This window comes from Galeopterus variegatus, unplaced genomic scaffold (genome assembly GCF_000696425.1).
Source record: "Galeopterus variegatus unplaced genomic scaffold, G_variegatus-3.0.2 Scaffold1607, whole genome shotgun sequence".
NCBI classification, from domain to species: Eukaryota; Metazoa; Chordata; class Mammalia; order Dermoptera; family Cynocephalidae; genus Galeopterus; species Galeopterus variegatus.
The window spans coordinates 8,141-24,807 of record NW_007727718.1 but is presented as its reverse complement, the minus strand read 5'-3'; the positions used below and the strand labels follow the sequence as shown (position 1 = coordinate 24,807).

Below are 16,667 nucleotides of genomic sequence, written 5' to 3'. Positions count from 1 at the left end.
TGTGCAGAAACTTTTTAGTTTGATATAGTCCCATTTGTTTTTCTTTTGCTGCTTGTGCTTTCAGGCTCATGTTCATAAAGCCTGCGCCCAGACCTAACTGCTGAAGTGTTTCACCTATATTTTCCTTTAGTCATTTTACAGTTTCAGGTCTCATACCTAGGTCTTTAATCCATTTTGAGTTGATTTTAGTGTATGGCGAGAGATGCATATCTAGTTTTATTCTTCTGCATATGGATATCCAGTTTTCCCAGCACCACTTGTTGAAGAGGCAATCTTTTCCCCAATGTAGATTTTTGTTGCCTTTGTCTAATATCAGATGGCTATAAGCCTGAGGAGTGATTTCTGGGTTCTCAATTCTACTCCACTGGTCTGAATGTCTATTTTCATACCAGTACCATGCTGTTTTGGTTACCACAGCTTTATAGTATAATTTGAAGTCAGGCAGAGTTATGCCTCTGGCTTTGTTTTTTTTGCTCAGGATTGCTTTGGCTATTCGGGGTCTTTTGTTTTTCCATGTGAAAAGTAAGATTGTTCTTTCCATTTCTGTGAAGAATGTCATTGGTATTTTGATGGGGATTGTATTGAATCTGTACATCGCTTTGGGTAGTATAGACATTTTCACAATGTTAATTTTTCCAATCCAAGAGCATGGAATATCTTTCCATCTTTTTGTGTCTTCTTTAATTTCTTTCAGAAGTGGTTTGTAATTCTCATTGTAGAGGTCTTTCACCTCCTTGGTTAAATTGATCCCTAGGTATCATATTTTTTTGGTGACAATTGTAAATGGGCTTACTTTCTTTATTACTCTTTCTGTTAATTCATTATTTCAGTATATAAATGCTATTGATTTGGGGGCATTTATTTTGTATCCTACAACATTACTGAAGTTATTAATCAGCTCTAGGACTTTTTTGATAGAGTCTTTAGGTTTTTCTATATATAGTATCATGTCATCTGCAAATAGGGAAAGTTTGACTTCATCTTTTCCAATCTGGATTCCCTTTATTTCTTTCTCTTGCCTGATTGCTCTAGTTAGTACCTCCAGTACTATGTTGAATAGAAATGGTGAGAGTGGGCATCCTTGTCTTGTTCCTGTCCTTAAGGGGAAGGCCTTCAATTTTTCCCAATTCAGAATAATACTGGTGGTGGACTTGTCATAAATGGCTTTTATTATGTTAAGATATTTTCCTTCTATACCTAATTTGTTGAGAGTCTTTATCATGAAGGAATGTTGAATTTTGTCAAATGCTTTTCCAGCATCTATTGAGATGATCATATGGAGTTACTGTATTCTTAAAATCAGCATTTGCAGGCCCACTTTAGTGAGCTGTAGAGTAGTCATGAGCTTCCTCATACTAAAATATTTTTTCAGCCAAGCAAATTATGGTAATAAATATTAGTTCTCTGACAAAGAATCCAAAGTGAATTATGAAAAGTAATTCCTTTTTGCACACAATCCTACTCACCCTGGAAGGAGACAAAGGTTCCTACCAGAATGTACTGAGGTGATGAGGGAGGTAAAGCAGGAGAAAACAGGAGAGCAGATTTTAAAGGGAAAATTTGATACAATATTTATTAAGCTAACTGATGTTAAACATGCCAAACAATTAATGTGACATTGTGAATTAAAATAAATGGCAAATGTTAAAAAACAGGAATATTATCTGGAGAAGGCAGAAGTAATTTTTTCCATTTGAAGGCAAACTGGGTTCCTGGCCCCTTATTCTATAACATCCAAAGTTGTAAGACTGTTGTGTAAACAAACATGCTTGTGCTTTCCTGTTAAAAGAAACCATTCTACATTTTCCTGTAAATACTCAGGGAGTGAACGAACGCACGCAGATCCAAGAAGCTCTTTCTTCAGCACTTTGCAGTACATGAAACTCCACTGATGGTTAAATTGAGCTTTCTAGGTCAGAAAAAAAAATCAGGAGGAGAAAATCATCACAATAAAGGGAAAGGATATATGTAGGAGCTTGTAGTTGGAAAAGTACTAATTATCAATTGTAGGGGAAAAAAGCTAAGGAAAGGAGTAAAAGTTCATGGATCAAAGTCTGGGTTATCATTAAGATTCTTTTTTTTATCATTAAGATTCTTAATTTCTGAACACAGTGCCTTCAAACGTGGCTGTTAAAAATGCTAAGGCACTGAGCGTTCCCATGATAGTTCACACAGATCATTATTTAAAACAATTTAGTAATGATCTATTGTATAAGTCAAAAATCTATACTTACTGGAATACGTTTAACTTCACTTGCATTCGAGGACATCTAGGAACAGAGAGAAATGTATTTGTTATACCACTAAAAATACCATTAGGCTGATCTATATATTTTTTCATTAGGAGTTATCTATTTTTCCCCAAGTAGCATGTAACTTCATTCGTTATGAATAGAAATAAAATCTACCTGTATTAAAAAAAAAAAGGCATACCAATATGAGGTAAAAACAACTTGCCTAGCAAATAGTTCTGAACTCTTACTCTCACTCTGTGCTTAAGCACTTGGCTTCAATTCCCCTCAATGTGAAGGAATCTAAACTTATAAGGGCAAAATTTTTAATTTTGCATGGTACCAGAGCATTATGGAGATTTGGACTTATTTAAAACAACTTGGTTTTCTTTAATTCCACTGGGTTTAATTTACCTCCAAAACTGGGTAGGAAAATTGATACTATGATTAAGAAATAGAAATTCAACATTTATAGGGAGGCTTTAATCTCCTAAATTCTTAAGAAACAAAGATGACTAAACTATTAAATACTGCTATAAAACAAATAATGACAACAGCATAATAACCATCCTAATGTTTTTAGCTTTTTAAAAAATGTGCCAGGCACTGTTCTAAGTGCTTTATACATATCATCTCAATAACCCCACAAGGTAAGTACTATTGTTATCCCTACTTTACAGTGAGGGTTAAGTAAATTGCCCACATCATAGTGTGTGGCTGAGCAAGGATCTGAATCCAGACCTGCACTGTTAATCCTGTGCAATACTATCTCCCCAGACTATACAGAAACACTAGCAGATTGATAGATGTAATTTACCCAAATCATAAAGAAAAAATGTGGAGGAATCAGTCCCCCAGTCAAAGCACTTAATCCTAATTCTTATAATCCTATTCTGATTGGTCAGTAAAGCAGTTATATTTATGATCAACTAACTGGGAGATTTTTAAGAACACAGTGAATTTATCAACATTCCAAAACCCCTTTATGGAAAACACAGACTACAGAAAATAGGGCAAATTTGAAGAGATTAACATATTTCTTTTCCTTTGGGTAATAAAAGGGAACAGACACAGGGCGAAATAAAACCTTAGTAAAAGGAGTTTTATCCCACATACGATCCATCAAAATTTTGTCCCTTCTAACTGTAAAATAAATCTAGAGCCTGATCACTTTTTACAACATTCACCACCTCCTCCCAAGGCCAAGCCACCATCTCCCCTTACCTGGACTATTGCAAAAACATGCTAACTGGACCACCTGCCTCCAGCTTCGTCCCCTTCCATTGCTCACCCATGTAGCAACCAAAGTCATCTTTTCTCAGATAAGTGAGATCACAGCCGTGCTCTGCTCAAAACTCCCCAGCAGCTCCCATCCACCTCAGGGTAAAAAGTCCCGGCTAACAGCTACGTGCTAGACCTCATCTCTAACTCCTCTCTCCCTCACACACTTGGTCCAGCCATACTCGCTTTCTTGCTGCTTCTTGAATAGGCCAAGCATACTTTTGCCTCAGTTCCTGGTATGTTTCCCCCCAGATATCCAAGTACCTCACTCCCTCACTTCCTTCAGGTGTTGCTCAAATTTCTAAGAGCACCCCCACCCCACCCAGTCACCCTCTGGCCTCCTTACGCTGCTATAGTCTTCTAGGCAGTAGTCGTCAGCACCTGACGTGTCTGTGTGCGATCTCTGTGTCACCACACAGAAAGGAAGCTCCAGCATGAAAGCAGGGACTCTGCCTATTGTGTTCACTTCTCTGCCCCCAGTGCCCACCCTCTGGCCTCCTTACGCTGCTATAGTCTTCTAGGCAGTAGTCGTCAGCACCTGACGTGTCTGTGTGCGATTTCTGTGTCACCACACAGAAGGGAAGCTCCAGCATGAAAGCAGGGACTCTGCCTATTGTGTTCACTTCTCTGCCCCCAGTGCCTGGTACATAGTATGTACACAATAACATTTGTTGAACAAATGAATGGGTAAAAGAAACAAGAAGGTAATATCCCCTCATTAAATTAATTTTAAATTATTAATTCTTTTTTTTTTTTTTTGGCAGCTGCCCTGTAACAGAGATCGAACCCTTGACCTTGGTGTTAACAGCACCATGCTCTAACCAATTGAGCTAATTGGACACCCTGAATTACTAATTCTTAATAGGCTTTAGTTATTAGCCTGATACTCACAAATTCTGCCTTTTCTTCATAAACACAATAACCATTTCTTGAAATGCATTCAGGACAACATTTTCCATCTAAGTGAATTAATTCTTCACCCTGTAGAAATGAGAGTTGCAGAGGCACCTATCAAATTAACATCTCCAGGTTTCAGTGCTAAATTGTGAAGCAGCTGGATTCCCTGCCAGGAATGAGAAACCTTGGCACACCCTTCGCTTCAGCCCACTACTTATTTCATCCCCCCCTGCCCCCTGTGCTGTCTTCCTATGGAAAGACTAGTCAATACAGCACACCTTCCAAGGGCTTTCTCTTTCCTGCTCTGATGATACTTGTGCTTTGATCCCCCCATAATTTCCTACCCATCACCAGGAGCTCATATGAATAAGAAGCATGGCCAAGTTTAATGTTATAGTCTGGAAATTATGAGTTTCGGAAAAGGATCACTCTATCTTAAATATACAAGGTTGGAACTTGTGACTTTGGTTTCATTAACAGAGCTCAAATCAAACCAACATTTTCCCTTGAATACAAAATCAGATGCATCCCCTTATGCACAGATGTAGCTGTGGGCATAAATTAAACAGCAGAAAACAAAATTTTATTCAATATTCTGAAACTCTTACTGCTACCCAACTCACATCATAACTACTTTTTAAATTATGAGAGGAAGAAATGCCACAATTGAAGGGTAGAAATTTAGCTTTCGAAGTCTTATCATTTTAACTCCCCAATATCAATAATTTCAGTTTTCACTTTTTATTACAAAATAATAAATGCTTGCTGCAAAAAAATTTTAAGTAGTTCTGAATTTTATAATTTAGGAAGTGTGATTCTACTGCAGTCCTACCTCTTAGAGTATCTGTTACAATCTCTGTTTACAATATTTCACATGCACACACTAACATCTAATATCTATAGGCTAAAGAGTATTCTTTAAAGTATTTCCCACTTTCTGAAGATACATCTGCTTTCTAAAGAATGGTAATGTTTCTTTAAATATTTAATATTTAATTTGGGCTCTATATTATATTTTAAAGTGCAGGAACCATGTTAAATAGAAAATGAATAATGTAAAATTACAAAAACAGAATAATCACAATAATATTTTATGTTGAAAAACACCGCACTAAAAACAAATATAACATAAAAGTATCTGTCTTTAGATTGTAGCATTAAGGATGGTTTTTTAAGTCTCTTTTCTACTATTCTCGAGTCTTCAAAATTTTGTAGAATTAATATATATTATTTTAATAAAGGAAAACATAAACTTTCACAAGAAACACAAAAATACATGAATGATTATAACTTTAGGTAGTGTCTAAAAAGTTATTTTTAAAAGAAGGGAGTTATATAGATGACTGTCCACCAAAATTTCATGTCAACTAGAGGCCAGTGGAGAGCAGTGGGGACTATAGAGAGCAGACGTATTTACATATAAATTGTTTTGCAGAAATTTGACAAATCAGCTGGTAGTGAAGGAATAATCGAAACATCGAAAATTGCTTTTAACACATAGAAAGGGGGTTAAACTTATGTAATCTGAGTCGTTTTGAAACAGGACAGAGTATGTGGACTTGTTTTAAAGACAAACACATGAGAGATTCTTGAGTGTCTGCTACAACATGCACAGACAAAACTGAAAAGAAAGCCCACATCATCCAGACAAGGCCAACGGGGGGCTGTTCTGAGTCTTCAAACGCTACCGCACCTAACAGCAAGCCCTGCTCCTGAGGAACTAGGATTCAGTTTGGTGACTAGGAAGTTCTAAATAGATGTGCTATTTATAGAAGAGGCCTAGACGCCCCAGACCCTGTCAGTTCACTGCAGTGGGGAGCTCACTCCAATTAGCATTTGACCTTTGCTTTGACTTTTTTTTTTTTTTTTTTTTTTTTTTTTGGTTTGTGAAACAACACTCATTCTTTTCTTTTCAGAGGGATTCTGCTGCATAGTCCAGATCGAATCTGCTACCCCTTCCCCACCGAATCATACCTACATCCACCAGACTAAAGAATGCAATTCAATTAACCTGCCCATTAGGAAAGGAAATGCTCTCGTGAGGGAACTTTCCTCCACTGGAGAAGGGAAAGTCACCTCACAGTTACAGCGTGCCTGCCCTCTTCCAGGCATTTTGCTACAAGCTTCAACTCCTCCCACTATTTTATGCCTCCGATGTGAATGCTAGGTCCTTTTTAAAACAAGGTGATTTGACTTCTTCATTTGAATTTATGTTCAAAGACATCATAAAGTATAGAAAACTGAAAATCATCATATTGTGCTATTCTACCATTGATTTATTTATGTTTTGTTGTCTAGGAATTTAGTTTGATATATCAAAGACAAGGATTGTGCTATTTTCTCCTTTCTCAACAAAGAAAAATTGTATGCTGATTTCAGTGCTATTCAGAACACTGCTGCTGATAACCAACGTGGTAATGATGACAACGGTGGAGCTGCACAGTTCTGCCTCTTCTAGAAGTTTACTTCTTCATGCCTGTTTGTGCATATACTTAAGCTTAATCCACCCTCCGCATCCCAGATTAGAAATCAAATGACCTTGACATTTCAGAGAAAGAAACAGGTAGAACTGAATAAAAATGCCAGTAGAGCACTTTCGCTGCTCCTGTTGGCAGACAGTCGTTTCCTCTGGGAGCCCCTAATGCATTTCATTCATATTTCCATAATCATTGGTGCCACCGTGTATTACAATTTCTGTTTACATATCTGACTTCTCCAAAACTCTTGAGGTTAAAATGTGTCTTATGCATCTTTCTATCACCAGTGATACAAGCTAAGCAGAAGTTAGGAAGTTAGTACATCCAGGCATTAACAAGGTCATTAACCAGAGCTATTTACACAAATATGGCATCTGAAGAAGGCTAAGAAGCTTTTTGTAAGATTCCGTTTTGATTAAAATTTCACTTCTGGCAGTGTTTCTACTTTAGAACCCAGTGCCTTAAAATGTGGGGAACATGCAGGTAATCTGGAAGGATGCAATTTAGTTGATTAAAGATCTGGGGAAATAGGCTAAAGGCATTGAGACTCTTCAACTCATAAAAGAAAAGACAGCAGGGGTTGGGGAAACTAGAGAGAGATAAAGAGTGTTTTGGGGTGACTTGATGAATATCAAGCCACTCTCCACTTTAGCACGTGCTCCCCATTTTTCCTAAGAACCCAGTTTACGCTACCACTTCTAGGTTTCACAGCTCACGGCAACTGGACAGGCACTTATGAATGCATTAACAATTGGGATAACAAGTTAAATTGTTTTCTGAGTGAGACTCTGTTCAGATCTGATTGGAAGAAGGTGGTTAAAGAACCCATCCTACTAGGATCACCTCTCCCATATTTTCCATAAATCCTAGGATATTAGATAAATTCAGAGCTTGGAAATTAACCCAGCATCCTCTGGGCAGATGACCGAGGCAAGGAAGCCCAGCCTCAGCCTAGAGGGTGAGAAGGAGCAGGGCCCTGATTAGATTTTCTCCTCATCTTTTCCAACTATTCTGACTCCTATAACATAAAGAGAGAAAAGAAATGAAAAGGCATGGGGAGAGGGGGGTGAAATAAATGCAAAACGCAGGACCCTCTTTACCTAAATATGCTTCTGCTCTGCCAAGACCTTAGAAGTAGAAGGTAAAATGAAAAATAACCCTGTCAATGACAGACTTGTTTGAAAGGTTGTTCCTCCTTAGGCTCAATGTTAAGAGGATCTGAGATGTGGGGGAGAAGAACTAGAAAGAAAAATGCCTTCACAGACACTACAGACCTTTCAAGTTTCCCTCGTCTACTCAAGTTCACAGCCCTGAGGGAAACTGGTGGGGCGGATGGGAGCGGTGAGGCAGAAGGAGACAACTTTAAAAGCAATTTGTTTTGCAACGGGTCAAAATCTGGGTCAAAATCCAGCTCAAAGAGGAAAAAAAATGTAATTTCCCTACAATATACATCTATAGTCCAAACAGAGCTTGCTTTGTTAGAAGCTTCTAGAAATTCTACAGATGGCAGAACTCAACAGAGGTCAGCAGAGTTAATTGTTTACAAGGTCCCCCCTCACTTTCTCTTAAAAACAAAAACCAAAATCATTTTATTCTCTTTTCTGATCCACAAAAGAGGCCCCTAGGTGCTGGCTCTGCTTTCTGCTCAATGCTGCCAGAGGGGCCTGCAGCAGGAGCTGGGCCACTGGTGCACCTGTGGACCCCTGTTTCACAACCATGGAGAGCTGGGCAGGCCACCAGCAGTGAGGTCCAGCTGTGCTGACAGATAGGCTAATGTCCCATATCATGTCCTTCCCTATCATGTCTCTGGCTCAGGGCTTCCAATCTGACCAGATGCACAGGAGCTAAAAGCTACAAGGGGCTCTTCCAAGCTAGTCTGAACAAATAGTGACATTCACTTTACACCACAGAATCTTCATGCTAGAAGTTCCCTTGAAACGTGAGCAGTCAACCTGGCCATCCCCTCTGCTACCAAGAAGGAAGGAACAGGCGCAGGCCCACCTATTCTGCTGGAAAGAGCTGCTGCAATCCACATGGAACGCCTTCGCTTCTTACCTGGTCGCACTGCACTTTGTCACACTCTGCAGTATTGCAGGTCACCTGGCCATGGTCACACACGCAAAACTCACAGGCTGAGCCCTGCCACATTTCATCCTGGTACCGCACAATCCCATTGTAGGAGCAGCTTCCGGCAGGAGACACACATTCCTCACAGCACTGCCCATGATGTCGAGCCCTGCTCTGACCCTGAGGAAACAGAATGGTGGGTGAAAGGCATCCTCAGGAGAGAGCAAAGTCACCAAGCCGACAGGGCCGGGAGGACGTGAAGCACCAACACTGTGCTCTGCTGTCATCCCCCTGCCTGACCAGCAGAGGCAAGTTCCCCTCCACCTCCACACTCCCTCCCAGGAAGCAGATTTTCATATCTTTACACGCCATTCTGAACATTACAAAACACTGGATTCCCTCAAAGGACGTGCTAGACTAAGAAATGCATTTCTTAAATGATTCTGAATAAAGCTTAGAAAATCAAGTGACACACTCTCAAATACCTTTTCACATCTTAGTGGAGGACAGGCCTGTTTGTGACACCTGACCTCACCCCGGTCACATATGCACGCGGTGCAGACATTTTCGCTCCACTGCTCACCATGCTAAGTGAAGAAAGGAAAAAAAGTGGAAACCAAATGTCACATACATCGAATAGAAACACAGACACATAAGACAACCAATTTTTATTACGTTTTTTAATTGAGACATGTTGAATGTACTCCTGAGAAATAATATCATTTAGATAGGAACAGCCTCTAAGAAAAAAGTCAATAAATGCCCAAAGGGAACTTTAGATCAATTTTCATTTGACTGTATTCATCTCACAGACGTGTTGAGGATTGGATCTGTGCCAGGCACATAGAGACCTTGGGAACACTGAGATGGATGGGAAGACCCTGTTGGACACCTAATCAAAGGCCGCTCTTCAGCTCTTCTCTGCCAGGAGACCCAGCTCTCGCTGTCACATACTCATTTCCCCAGGTTCCCTTGCAGCTAGGGCATGGACATTGTCCTGATCCTACCCAAGGGGAACTCAGGGGATGTCTGTAGAGTGTGGGAGCCCATGCTTTTCTCCCAGCAACCTTTAGCCATGACAGTGCAAGGGTGAGTTGAGGAAGGCATCTTGAGTACATGAAGGGACAAGATGAAAGGCAAATGCCAACATGCTGAGGACAGCAGGGTGGAAAGATCAAAGAGCTTAGATCCTTGAAGACATCACTGAGACCTGAACTAATCAACCCTGCAGCTGCCCTACCTCTGGATTGAGATAATAAATGTTATCATTTAGCCACGTTTACAGGGGTATTTCTGTTACTTGCAGCCAAAACCATCTAACAGATACAAAGGCTGTCTCTCCAAGGAGAAATTAGTCTAGCACACATCAGCCCAATAAAAATATAGTGCAAGCAACATAGGTAGCCACTGTGTCAGACAGCACAGATCTAGCACATACAAAAATCCTTTCCCAATTAGTTGTTTTCATTCAGATTTCAAGTTAACTGTCTAGAATTTGCACAACATCCATCCCCTAACACTTAGTTCCAGATTTTCTACTGAGAGTCATAATCTCTCAATTTCTATTTAGCCTTGTGTGGCTGGCGAGCAAGGGAAGCATTTGGGTTTATTTTTTATATGTTCTTTGCTTTCAAATAATATAACCATCTTTGGGGTCAGCTGGGCACTCTTAAGGCATTCAACTGGTTGAACTCATCTTCATTTGGTGCCTACTATGTGTTGCGCACAGTTATCTAGACTGCCCCAACAGTGCTTTCAAGTTTGCAGGTTCCTCCACCACCAGCCTCTCACCTCCCTTCCTTCTCTCCTGTCCCACTCCCTGTCTCCACCAGCAGAAGGTGGGTGAGAGTGGGGGGGATTGTCTCTGGATATCAGTATGTAAAATCCAACCAAAGCAGACAGATATTCCCAGAGACTCAGCTGAGTATAAACTGATAGGAACAAATGATAGCTCTTATTTCCCTTTAAGATGTGTGAACAGTAAGTAAGTTCATGAAAGTTCGTGAACCAGATACTGCTTGCCAGCACATTCCTTTATGTTTCTAATCCCCTTCAACTTAATTTTTTCATAAAGGCTTTCCATGAAGAGATGAAAAAAGCCATTTATGTACTGAGTCACTAATGCTGGCAGAGAGTCAGATGTGAGGGTGGGGAGGCACGGTGGCTGGAAGAGCAGAGGGCAGATGTGTGAAAACAGATGTCAAAACACCTACACGGGGTATACCAAAGGTTACCTTGTGTACTTGGCCAGCTGCAGAGCAGGAACGCGCAGAGCACTGGGGGCAACATGCTCCAGGTTCTCGAACTACAGTTTCATCCTTAACACCCAGAAAAGGAACAATCCATCAAAAGGATGTATTAATAAAATCCACAGCAGTAGGAAAGGTTCATTCAAGGCCAACTCAATCATGTGCCTCGAGCATCCACAACAGCAATTTCCTCTCATTTAGCTTTTATTAGTCACCTGGGGTTCTGATAAGAATTAGCACTTCCAAGGTCAGTGTGGCCCTTAAGAAGTCTGCACATGCCTAAAGTCTTATCCTCTTCTAAGAACAAATAAAAGCACAAATAACAATAACAATAATAATAGTACTTCGTGTTTGACAGGTACTGTTCTAAGTGCTTTACATGACCCTATAAAGTAGATGCTTTCATCCCTGCTTTACAAACTAGTAAAGACCAGAGAGGTTGTGTAACTTGCCCAGGGTCACACAGCTAACCTGGTAATGGTAAATGGCTGGCAGCAAGACTTCAGAGCACCATACCAACACTTAAGAAGTAATACTCCTGCTGAGTCACCTCTAAACTCAAAAGTGAAGGTAACCCTCCCTTGGTAAGCTATTCATTATTCTTTTGCATCTATACATGAATCCACACATTTATATATGTGTGTGTTAGAGAAGTCCTTAACATGGAAAAAAAAAACAAAAATGTTTTCCTAGATATCTGGGAATAAGCCAGTGCAGAGAGATATGGGTGACAGAGATCAAATGCCTAAAGAACCCTTCCCTAACTGCCCTATCTCTACATTCTCACCTCTAACAACACCACCACTACAACCACCCCTAGAATATCAGGCCATTTGTCTCTTCTGCCTTGTGAGGATTTTCATGACAGTCTCCTCCTTAATGCCAGAGTCAGCTTCTCACTTAGAATTTTCACCATAACCTTCTTCAACAGTGGGAAGTTAGATGAATTAAAGGCAGGGAGGGAAGTGAGAACAGACCAAGTTTCAATGACTAAGAAGTGGTAGATCTTACATGGAAAATAACTCCAGAACAGTTATCTTCACTTTCTGTTACAAGAAGCAGAAAAAGAGATTTTATCATCATCATGATTCTGCTACTCGTTCTGCAACAATAAGGAGGCCAATGTACTTGGGGTGGGGGGTGAAGTTTAATTTTTCATGGAAATTTTCAGTCATACCTCAATAGTCCTTTAACCCAGTTATATATGATCAGTTGGATTCATGCATTACTACCTAACAGGGATTTATTTCAAATGCCTGAATTACTCAAATTAAATTGACATCTGTTTTCTCTGTTTTAGGTTATTTCATTTCTTTCTTATTCTATATGCAAAGTATTATTACAACCACTGATGTTTAATAGAGTATGTGAAAATTGGTCTTTCATTGAAATCATTGAGCATTTCTTGACCTCAAAAAGAACTCTTCAGTTTAATGAAATTTCAGTGAGGAAGTAAAAGAAAGGTATATCTGATGTCACACTATTCAGTAACTCTATTATAGTAAACAAATGGACTAAGCTTTATACAGTGCTAGATAAACAGTGCTAGCAAACATCATGATCACAAATCTTGAACAGGCACAGAGCTAGTATCAATCCATCTTAGCCACCATGGAGCAGACCCAAACACAGTAGCAGAGTCAGCGCGAGTGTATGCAGGGAGGGAGGCATTGCTTGTGCAGTGTTTGGTATAAGGAAAATCATGCTTTCCAATTCTTATTGGCTATACCTAATCAGATACTTTGTTAACAGAAATTGAATCTCTCTTCACAAATACAGACCAAGAAGGGCAGGAAGAAAAAGCATTTAAAGAGAAAATATCCAGGATGCAACAGAACTATATGACTGAAAGTTGAGGTCCCATCTGGGCTGGTGCTTTATAAGCTGGGCTGGAGAGGCAAGTGAGATGGGGAGCAGGAAGGGAGATCAGAGAAACGAAATGGAAATGGTTTTTTAATAGCACACTCTGTTGCTATCATACACCTGTCCTATCATTGTGACCTGCATAGATATGCTCTTCCAAACGTACAATCTAATACAGGGGCTAGCAAACTATGGACCCTGGGCCAAAACCAGCCCACCACCTGTTTTTGTAAATCAAGTTTTATTGGAACACAGCCACATCCATTTATTTACATATTGTCTATGGCTGTTTTTGTGCCATAATGGCAGAGTTGAGTAGCTGTTCCAACTGTATGGCACACAAAGCTGAAAATATTCACTATTTGACCCTTTACAGAAAAAGATTTCCAAGCCCAGGTTTAATATGGTACCCTCAGTAAACACAGGGGTTTGATACTAAAAAATATGATTAATGCCATTACATTTTTAGGTAGGACTACCATTAAGATGTATTCAATTGTTTTTATTGGAAAATTCCAATATTCCTTAAATAAAATTACTTGTGATAAATAAGTTTATAGTGTATTATGGCTGACAGCTCTTGACAAAATTTTGTGCCAATACCTTTGAAGATATAAAAAGAGATGAAAATTCCGCCACCAAAAGTTAGAAATAACAGTCAACCTTCTGCCATTGCCAAGAGGAAGTCCCAATGACCATAAGACTTTCTATGCAAGCCTAAATAGAAATAGGAACCATCATCTCTTCCCAATTTCCTGCCTTCCTATATCTAACAGAACATGACCTTTGTCCCTCCAACTTGTGGCCGCTGCTGTTTGCGGCAGTCAGAGCGCCAGGCCCAGCCATTCACCTCCCTCAGTAGGTTTTTCTTCTGCCCAGTCAGAGCCCATAACGTCAAAAAAAATGAGTGGGCAGTTTGTGTGCTGGGGATGTAGAGGAGTGACAAGAAGCCAGGGGAAGGGGGCCTCAAATGTAAAGGAAAGATCCCTCACAGCAGTGCAAACCGGGATAACGGTTTTTTGTTTCATGTATTCAGAATGTAAGAAGAGTAGGCATGGACATAGGAAAAGATCTGATCTCAGTACAGCAGAGCTACACTCAGTGAAAACTTGCCATACCCTTGAACTAGGAGACAGGCACATGTCCTAGCATCTGGCTATGGGTCCACTTACCCACTCAGCTTTCAAATAGTAAGGATGGAAAGATTTCTCTTGATCAAGGATGAATAAATAGAAAGAAAGGAACTTGGGGAAAACCCTAAAGAACGAGCTGTAGGTTAGGAAAAATATCTTTCCTTCTACCCATTCTAGGTTCATGGCTGAGGCCCCTATAACAAAAGACAGATTAACAAGAGAAAAGCATACACATTTATTTAACATAGGTTTTACATGACATGGAGTCTTCATAAGAAAATGAAGAGATAGATAAACCTGAGGGATTTTTATAGTAGGTTTGATGAAGAGTAGATAGTCATGGAGAAATATAATAGGATAAAGAATATGACCTGGTGGTAATAAACTGGGGAAACATGGAGGTCTGTTTATTCAGATTCTTCTCTCTGCATCTTCAGAGATAAGGATGCTCCTTTTCTCTGGTTATAAGGAGAACACCAGGGGAGAGGGGTGGGGGGAAGGTTAAAGTGATCTTCCTGATATTGCCATTTCCTCGAATTCCTTCAGCTTAAAATATTCAATATGCTAAGGTGCCATATTTCAGGGCAGCATTGTCCTGAACCCTATCAAAGAGAAAGCAATAACATTCTGAAGATTCAGAGGAACGGCAGACTTTTGAACACTATTTACTATAGGATCTAAAAGAAAAGGTTTAAAAGCTATTTTGCAAGTTCAGGAAGATATAAGAATAGGCGGTCTTTATCAAACAGAAGCAGGAAGCAATAAAGAAAGAATAAACATAGTGATAGAAAAGCAGATAAACCAATGATAGGAGAAATACGGAAGAATTAAAAGAAAATTAAAGCAAAGTTGTCAACTTAAAATCAAAACTGGAGGTAGTAAATGTAAACTTAAACTCTCCCCATATGCAGAGGAAAGACACAAAGTGAAAACCGATGGGAGAGAACATGACTGATAAGAGGGGAAAGAGACAGGAGCAACGTAAACATCTTAGATGTTTCTGGAGAAGTGAGAATAATTGGAACAGAAATGATTAATCAAAGCCACAACTGGAAAAAGCATTTCAGAAACTGGAATACAGTCTGAAAAGACTCCTCCAATGTTCTAAGCAAAATATGCGAAAAGATACCTCACCCAGAAACAGCGTGAAAGATGCTTGAATTATAAAGATAAAGAATCATCCCATAAGAATGCAACAGGGTCAACTAGCTGCATATAACAGAATAGAAAGCAGATGGACCTCAGACTTCTTCTCCCTGTCACTAAGCTCCACAATGCTGGAAAGGAGACTACAGGGTTGGGATGGAACGAGACTATAGTCTCTCCAAATGTGAGAGCCCTCCGAATTGTCTTTCATGTATGTAAAGAACAAGAAAATAATTCTCAAACATTTGGAGGCTCAGAAGACATACCAATCATCTATCTTTCTTGAAAAGATATCCAAAGATAAAGTTCAACTACTCCTATTAATCAATATGGGTTAAAAAAACAGGTGGTAATATCATCAGAAGCAACTCTCATCAGACTGAACAGACCACGTTAGTGAGCCTATGGAAACACGGAGGCGTCATGGCTCTGTTCACGTGGCATCCGGACAAAAGCTGAAGGCTGGCAATTTCAGTATGAATGAACATCCCTCATTAAGGTAATAACCTCTTATTTGAACATAGGGATTTTCTCCTTTTGTTGGGGATTATCACCAATTTCTAAAATATGACTAGAACTATACAAACAAATATACCCACATTGACCTACTAAAAGACTAAAGTGAAATATGGAAAAAAAATTTTATCATGACCATTTCAAATGGTAGAAATACCTGTGATCATTTTCCTTTCCGCTTGCCTGCCCTTTCCAAACTTTCCTTAATGAGTACAAATTCCTTTTGTAATTAAAAAAAAAAAAAAACCGGGCCGGCCCAGTGGCACACTCGGTAGAGTGTGGCACTTAGGAGCTCGGCGGCGCTCCCGCTGAGGGTTCGGATCCCACATAGAGACCGGTCAGCTCACTGGTTGAGCGTGGTGCGGGCTCGACACCGAGGGTTGCGATCCTGTTGCCGGTCATGGTACAGGTGCGACACTGAGGGTTGCGATCCCATTACCGGTCACGAAAAAAGACAAAAAGGAAAAATAAATAAATAAATAAAATAAATAAATAAATAAAAAACCCTTACATTAAAAATCATGGAAATTTTTGAAGACAAATTACAAGTTTTTCTAGAGCTCAAGCCCTGGAAATACATTTCTATTGATGAGCTTATATCTTCTGTATATTTAATGAACTAACACATACAAAATATTTGAAATCGTGCTCAATGATATTGGCAAATACTGTTATTGTGATTATTATTATCCATAAATCTTGTGTAGCATCATTTGAGGAGGCAATATAGCATAATAATTAAAAACAGAGTCAGGCATGGTCTTCTGAGGCTGCGAGGCAGAACTACCTACATTAGAAGTGCTGACA

General features: G+C 39.6%; 1 protein-coding gene across 1 annotated transcript in view; it reads right to left on the bottom strand.

Moving 5' to 3' along the window:
- Window positions 1-16,667, bottom strand: part of FRAS1 (Fraser extracellular matrix complex subunit 1) — a gene marked incomplete at its 5' end in the record, with an annotated part of 258,570 nt that overhangs the window by 237,290 nt on the left and 4,613 nt on the right. Inside the window, 5 exons of the mRNA XM_008577934.1 lie at window positions 2,235-2,270; window positions 4,404-4,493; window positions 8,942-9,133; window positions 9,439-9,540; window positions 11,188-11,271. Coding sequence (XP_008576156.1) covers window positions 2,235-2,270; window positions 4,404-4,493; window positions 8,942-9,133; window positions 9,439-9,540; window positions 11,188-11,271 — 504 coding nt within the window. The remainder of the gene's footprint in view (window positions 1-2,234; window positions 2,271-4,403; window positions 4,494-8,941; window positions 9,134-9,438; window positions 9,541-11,187; window positions 11,272-16,667) is intronic.